The following is an 8,663-nucleotide window of genomic DNA, read 5'->3' as shown; positions in this document are numbered from 1 at the left end:
ACAACTAAACTCGTATTCTTCGGCATAATGTCAGAAAAATTGTAAACAAACAAATCATCCTAATCTCATCAGTCATATATTTCTGGTTAGATTACTTAAGGCGAAAAAAAAAGCCTTCCAAATTTTGACGGTCGTATAAAATCCGTCAATTGTTTTCAATAACTAACAGTAAGAAATATTCATCGATAATATAAGTAATTACGAGCATAAGCTTTATTAACAAACAGAAAAAAATTTTTGAACTTGTTAGCAAATGAATGAAGACACAGATATTAATGTCTGTCCTGATTCTCAAAATTGTAATGAATCTCATGATTCCGATGGAATCATAAAATCTGATGATTCTGAAATAATTGAGTGTCAAGAAGGTAGTCAAACAGAAGTAGGAACTGGATTTACTTTTTCTAATAAACTTATTGACGATTTATCTTTGAATATGACGAAAAATAAGGTCTGTGAGGGAGAAGATAAAATGTCGGTGGACAAAGAAAAGAGTGAATCTGTTGTAGAAAGTCAAAACTCTGAAGAAAAAGCTGAAGATATTGAGACTAATGAAACTCCTGCACCTTCAGAGGACATAGACGTAGAAGCACTTACTGAAGAAAAAATACTCCAAGTTGCCAAAGAAGATAACTCTAAACCTTCAAATTATTCATTTTGCGAATGGTCAGAAAATTATGATAGCCTTGAAGATGACAGGCCCATGGAAGATGTTGCTGGTAAAAATTAATAATTATAATGAAATTGATCACAGTGGTGTGTGAATGCTTTTGCGAACTCTTTGGTTAGATACCCCTGAAAAGAGGGTATAATTATTAATAGGGACAAATAAATTCCTATTTAAATAAAACAAAATAAGGAAAATGTTGTAATAACAAAAATCTAAATATATATTAATTTATTTTTATGAAAATTTACACAGAAATTATTTGATTAAAATAAAATTATTTCCATTCGTGATGTTCGGCATTTTAATGCCCTAAAACTTCATTCATTCACGTCATGAATTATTTTCCTATGATCCAAATATTTCACCTCTCATATATACTCTCCTGATTGACCATACTTATGTCATACATTCATACAACCATATCATTAAGTAAACATTCGATATTTACATTTAGATTTGTGCTTTTTAATGTGACCAACAGATTTACTTAGATCTTTATATTTAAATTTCATGTAATAAAATGTTATCAAGCATATTAAACGTAAAACCAAAAAATTTCAAATTGTTTTTTTTTTTTAGCAATTTATTATAATTTGAAATTTTTACTTTTGTTTAATTAGTTAGAAAATAAGTTACTACTTTATCAGCAAGGTTAGACAAATATAAATAACTGCTATCAATCCTAAAAGTAAAAAAAGCTCTTTTTGCAATTATTGCATAGTTATGTATATTTTGACTATTAATTAAAAAGATGGGCATGATATAACATCACGTACAAATTTTAATAACAACTTGATGAGATACAGAAACCAAAACATAACACCTATATACAAAATTACATTTAACATAATCTGATATCATATCATCATACCGTATAGCTGATGCCATAATTATAACTATTTAAGTCTTAAGTTGGTTAGAAGATGAGGGAATATTCTAATAATAAGGCGAGGTGTAAATTTTAATGTTACTGAGAAAAAAATACAATTGAGTAATTTTTTTTTCTAACATTAAAATGTTAATTTTGCAGCTTTTTTCTGAGATGACTGCCCTTCACCCTTTTCGTCTGTCGTTTTTAAGGAATAATTTAAATTTTAATCTATTAAAAACATCTATGAAATTATTATTTTTCTAATTGATTGAAATGTGTTAATAAATAGTCACTACTATTTCTTATATTTTAATCAATGTAGTTATAATATTAGAAATTATATACAGTACAGAACCCGTTATCCGGAAAACCAAAAAACCGGAACGAAATTCGATAAATTTTCCCACCATTTTTTTTAAAAAATGTTTTTTTCCTCATAAGATTTTAGGATTTTTCTTTCTTTTTTGAAGGATTTTTACCTTATCATCATTTTGGAAATAATCATTAGTTTATAGTTATATAATTTATTTTTTTTTAGTTGGGTTTAACAATAAAAAAAAACGGCTTTTTGTAGCGATTCCGAAAACCTGAAAAGTCAGTTATCCGGAATAGCGATGGTCCCGATCATTCCGGATAATCGGTTCTCTACTGTATTTTGAAAGAAAAGAGAGAGTCAGTTTAAAAAAATAGTCAATTAGAATTTTTTAGAGATATTTCAGAATTATTAAACATGTCTTACTAGTTAAGTAACCTATTGTCACTTTTATAACAGTTACTGAATATCTTGGGCATGGGTGTGTTTAGTAATTTTTAGGTTTTCATTGAAAATATGCATAAATTTTTTTTGTAAAAAATTTTGTTTAAAAGCCTTGATGCAACACTGCCCATTCTCTTAACCAGGACTGATTCTTCTATTATTTTTCATACAGTTATATTTCTTTGGATTAATTCTCACCAATTATATTTCATACAAATATATTTGTAAAATTTGCAAATTCTAAATGCCTACAAGTATCTTCTTCTAGTGTATCTTTTGGAACATTAAAATGATTTATCAAAAATACCATATTCGAGAGGTTCAAAAAGAACCTTGGGGTTAGAACAATTTAAAAGTCTCAAACAGACAAATTATTTGTTTTCTCAAAATGGCCCAGATATGAAATGGTGGCTGAGTTTAAGCTTTCCACTGGCCATGATTGTCTCCCAAAACACTTGACCACTAAGCATAGTTCTAAGTCTTATCTGCAGTCTCTGTAATCTGGGACGAGTCAGGGAGAGTGGTCATCTCTTCCTTTGCCGAGCTTTAACCAAATATTCTCTTATGAACCTCAACCTGGCAGGCATGGGGCCTTTTAGATTCCTACACTATCGTTACAGCTGTTTCTCTTCTTCATGTTTTTTTTTCTCGATGTTTTTTTTCTCTCTCTCTCTGTTTATTCTTTATATAGCTGTTTGTATTTACTTCTGTGGTTGTCTTTTAATCTTGTTATTAGAAATAAAAAGAAATATTAGTGAGATACACTAATTTTTACATCAATTTAATTGAATTTTAAATGACAAAATAAAAGATTTGAACAAAATCAGTGGGACTTATTCAATTTTAAAAAGTTGTATATTTAAAATTTCATTTCTCAGGTTTTAATTCCCTGACTACAAATAATAGATACGAACATAAATATACTATATTTTTAGATTTTAAATTCATCCATGCATACTAAAACCTAAAACCATTTCAAAATTCTAATAAAATAGTATAATGTTTTATTGATGCTAACAATACAGACAAAAGAAAATAAGTTTATTTAATCACCACTGATTTTATTTTTTTCACTTACTATAACTCAACTTGTTCTGACAGGTTGGTGATAGTGTAAAGATTGGGAAAAAAAAGACCAAAATATTTTAAATTCCTTGTTTGTGGTTAATTTTGTTTACTTTTTCTATGTTTTTTAAGTTTAAAAAATCAATTGATCCTTTGTAGAAATATCAAATTTTATGAAGAAAAAATCAAGAATAAATGGCATGAAATTAAATATGAAATGGTTGGGACCTCATAGAAAATTTGAGTTACACTAATACTTAATTTCTAATGTGAATAATTATGTAAGATTTTCTTAATAATGCATCTGATTTCTATTTGATGAATACAAGATTGTTTTTTATTGTTAAAGGGATAATTTTTTCATTCCTAAATTCATGTCTCTCTTGTTTTGTTTTTATTAAGTAAAAAATATATGAAAAACTGATTTTTTACAATACATATAACAAAATTAACTTTTTATTTTATGTAATTTTAATTTTTTTTTTACTTTTTGCATCTTTCTTTGCGTTTGTGAAAAATAAAGGTATCACACTCTACTACTTCACATAAATTTAAAAAATTCAATTTTTTTTTTTATCCACTGCAGATAACTTAGCAAATCTTATAGTACAGTACCTCATGTAAAATTTTCCTTAGCTGTTTCAATTAAAAAAGGTAAAGATTAAAAATTAAGTAAAGTTTCCTTTAATAAATAAATTTCTACAGTTTTATAAATTTTATTTGCCTAATTTCAAAACAGTTTTTTATATATTTTTATAATTTTTAAATGTTTTCCTGAAGAAAAAAAAACAGTTTTTAATATATTATCTAGTGACAGTACATGGTTTACAATGTTTTTTTAAAAGATGACTTATATTGTTTCTAGTGACACTTGAACAAGCTAAGTCATTGACCTTGTGAATTATGTCAGAAAGGTGCGCCTTTCATTTGACAAGAGAATGTCGTAAAGTTTAAAGTACATCTTGGCTCAGAACCGCAAGCAAAGAGGGCAGCACCTCTCATTCCTCAGGACACTCCCTCAATTTGGACACAGCTCTGAAGGAAAAGGAAATTTTCTCCAGATATCTACCCCTAGTACTGCTTGGTGACCAACCACAGGACTCCCTCAGATTTTAAGAACGCTTACATCGCATGTACTCTGCGGTTCTTAATTGAGTCGAGGATCGTACCGGGCCCATTCGCACTGTAGTCCGAATCACTAACCACTGAGCTACTAAAGCCCTTTAGATAATTTATAAATAATTTGAATTATAAAATGTATGTTAAATTCTTTAAATTATATTCTTAAAAATAATACTCTTTTTCTTCTTCATATTTTAGAAGATCCTCAGAAGTTCATTTTATGGGCTTCAGAAAAAGATGAAGTTGAAATTGTCCGAAAATTACTGGAAGAAGATCCAAGTCTTGTAAATGCAAAGGATAACGATTTATATACCCCACTTCATAGAGCTGCATATAGTAACAGTGTTGAAGTCATTAAAGTAATTTTGTCTTTTTGTAACCTTAGTTTTATAACCTTAAATTTATGTTTTCCAATGGTAATATTTTTTGCTCTAAAGTATCCACATCATTTGCTTATTCAGTGTGGTGAACTAAATGCTTCTATTTAAGTTTAAATATTTATAAGAAACCATAAGTTAAATTTAACTTACTACAGAAACAAAATAATGAAAGATAACTATTAAATCTTTACATAAAGCTTTTTAAAGTTCAATTGAACATATTTTAATAACACCCTGTGTTAGATTTTTAAAACTAAATAAATTCCTTTCATCCTAAATTGTAGAAATTTCCTCTTTTCCATCTTTTCAATCATAACTTTAAAAACAATCTCTAATTTTCTTCTAATTTGTAAAAACAAGATTTTATTATAGGGTTGACATCCAAATTATAATCAACTATATCCAAATTACACTCAACTATATTTATACAAATACTTAATTTACATTACATTTATGCCAACAACTTAATATTTAAGATTAACTATTGGAATTTCCTTTAAAATGAAGATAATATACTAATCATTTGCTTATAATGCTCAATGTGATAGCTCTGCTCCCTGGTGAATAACCTTGCAACTACAAAAAGAGGTATAAACAGAAACTACCAAAGTAAACAGGAACCCAAATTTCAATAACTAACGTCTGTTAATCGACGCTTTTAAATTCTTTGATTGATGGAACATTATAATGTCTAACTCCTTGTTTCCTATGTAGTTTTAGAAATTTTAAGAGAAATTTTAAGGTTTAAATTTGTTTACTTTTATTTAGCTGCTCTTATCCTATGATGCTAACATCAGTGCGAGAACTACTGATGGCTGGGAACCTCTTCATTCTGCTTGCAAGTGGGACAGTGTTGAAGCAGTTTCTTTACTACTGCAGAATGGAGCTGATATAAATGCCTTAACACAAGGTAATATTACACCTTTACATCTTGCAGCTTCAAACTCATCTGGAAGAAGAACTCTTGAATTCCTGTTATGGCAGCCCTATATTGATCCTAACATGAAAAATGATGCAGGTGACACGCCTTATGATATTGCTTTTCGCACAGGTACGCTGGCTGATTTGTTTGAAATGCTGGAAGAGTCTGTTAATGAATATTGACTATTTTCATGGTTTGTGACGCCTTCCATAGAGTTTATGTGCCATTGTTTGCCTGGAAAGTCATTTATACATGTATATTATTACAAGTTAGGGTTTTGAATGCCCAAAAATGGCTTTTGCTAAAATACATGGGTTTTACTTTGTGTCCTAAAGGGAAAATTGTGAGAATAGAATAAGTTCTTATGACTTTTTTTAGCGTGGTTTCATATTGAAAATGTGTTGTATTTTAATTAAATTAAATCCTGTTTTGTTCAAAAACTTGTTAACATTCTGTTTTTTAAACGAAACACCCTATATTTCTTAAATAAATCTATTTTATTTCTTAAGTAATTCCATTCTACTTCTTAAAAACTTAAACTATAATACTTTATAACTGAATAATTTATTTTTAATATTAAAAAAAATATTTGCTATTAAAGGTATATGAAAATAACATTCTTCAAAAGTTTTATTTTATTTTATTTATTTATTTATTTTTTTGCAAACTTTTTGTTGTGTTTGAGTTTTTAAGTATTAATGACATTAAATTTAAATATTTTTGAAGCTTATATTCCCATTCTACTGTAATATTTTTGTAGCATACTTGACCTCAATAGTTACATTGTTAATTATAATAAATTACTAACTTCCCATTGTTTTTTCTTTTTAATTTTTAAACTTATGGTTTTGTTTTGGTAAAGTATAATTTAATTCAGAATAAAAGTTGTTTTAAACATCTTAAGACAATAGGGTAAAAACCATAATTTTTTCTATGGTGTTCAAAACCTTCACAAAACCTAATATTATGGTTGATTTTAGTGACTATCTTGTGAATATAAAACTATGTTACATTCCATCAGTTTTAAATTGCATCTAACTAGATTTTTCTTAATTGAAAGGAATTTTGTTATAAAGATATAGTGCTCAATATTTGGTTCATGTTATATTTTTTCTCTTATTGTTTGTGAAATGGTGAACAAAATAATTCATGTCCTTACTGTTAAAAACTGCACTTTTTTGAAGTATTGTGTCAGCATTTAAAAAAAAATCTAGGGAGTAGAATTTCTGATTACAATTTAATTTTAGTGCTGATATAATATTAAATTTTGCATGGATGCATTATACAAAATACATGCTACAAAATTGGCTGATATTAGTAATTTCATCGCAATAAAGAAAACAGAAAAGAATTTATTCACAAAGAACACAGTTAGTCGGATTATTGGTTATTTTTTTTATATTCTAGCAGTGATTCCACTAGACTTTGTAAGTACTACATTCAAATGTTTGAGTCCTTTTTTTACTAAAAACCAAAACAAAAAAAAATTTGTATGAGCTGTAAGCAAAATATTCAAACAAACCAAAAAAACATTTGAAAAACAAAACATTCTTGTTGGCACAGAGGCTTTGATGAAATCATCTCTGAAGATACAAACCAAACTAAGGAATAGCCAGGGAAAGTTTTAAATGCAGTAAAATCCTAATGTAACATGCGTTGTATATTAGAGAATCTCACTATTAATAGTGATTGCAGGGCACCATCGATAATCTTCTATTAAACTTACAAAAATTCTCTTAACTAAGTAAAAGAATTGTGTTTTAGTGTAATTTAAATGTGTAATTTTTATTAAGCAATTTTTCTTTCTAAGCATAATTTAAAGTATTTTTTCTAAGGATAAACTTTATATGTTATGAAAATTTGATGCGAGAATAATGCAAAAATAATTGTATATAATATGTTAAAAATACTTTTTTAAATCAGTAAGAGTTATTCACATCTATCTCATTGTTTATAATGCATCGATATTTCACAATCAAAGAATATCTTACTTTATTACCGATGTGTAAGTCGACAACCTGGTTTTCATACATTTTTAGGGGTTTAAAAAGTTTACTTATACACTGATATATATGGCAATTAAATCTATTTATTTCTTATCCCTTTCATTGATTTTTTTCCAATATTAAAATTGTAACTGTAACAAGAAGTCTGTTAAAACATAACTTTTTACTGCTATTGAGAGCTCTTGTTAAAATGATCTTTTATCTCTAATATCAATCAAAAGAGACATTATTATCTATTTGATAAAAAGCAATTTCTTGGAATTTACTAAAACTTAAATGGGCTATATTAGAATATTTAAAAGTCAGAATTCCACTCCCTAGTGTTGGTGACACATTTGATGAGTAATATTACCTCACTTATATATCCACTTAAAACTTGTAGCGATAGGACATATTATATCAAAAATGTGTTAAATGTAGTCTTTTATTAAGACGTATTACTCAAATACAAGTTATTGTACTTATTGATATCTATTGCAATTGCGTAGCATTAGGTATTCTTAGAAATAAATCAAGGTTACGTAGTTAAGTTTTGAATATTATATATATTTTTATTGAAATGAAGAAGAAAAAATGAATTTATCTAAATTCATTTAAATGTTTTTATGAATGTCTTTTTATATGTCAGTCTGTACTTAAAAATATTGAACTACTTGTGTATAGTTTAAATAATAAGTGTTATAAAATATTTATTTAAATTTAGGGATAACTTTCCTTAAAGTTGTGCACAATACAAATTAAAAAGTTTTTTTGATACTTTAATAAGAGTAATTCCTATATAATGTATAATTTATTTGCATTTTGATATTGTTCAACATTTTAAACATTAATATTTATTCTCTAAAAACTGTGACCTTTAAATGCAAAATA

At 27.1% G+C, this 8,663-nt stretch overlaps 1 protein-coding gene across 1 annotated transcript; it reads left to right on the top strand.

Moving 5' to 3' along the window:
* Ankrd49 (ankyrin repeat domain-containing protein 49) lies at nt 1-7,135 on the top strand. The gene is made up of 3 exons (XM_016056832.4): nt 1-719; nt 4,684-4,844; nt 5,634-7,135. The coding sequence occupies exons 1-3, from the start codon at nt 254-256 to the stop codon at nt 5,967-5,969; spliced, it is 963 nt and encodes a 320-aa protein (XP_015912318.2). The 5' UTR covers nt 1-253; the 3' UTR covers nt 5,970-7,135.
* Nucleotides 7,136-8,663: the final 1,528 nt, after the last annotated feature.

This window comes from Parasteatoda tepidariorum, chromosome 9 (assembly GCF_982258835.1).
Source record: "Parasteatoda tepidariorum strain Cologne lab strain chromosome 9, Ptep-v5.0, whole genome shotgun sequence".
NCBI lineage: Eukaryota > Metazoa > Arthropoda > Arachnida > Araneae > Theridiidae > Parasteatoda > Parasteatoda tepidariorum.
This window is presented reverse-complemented; position numbering and strand designations above follow the sequence as displayed.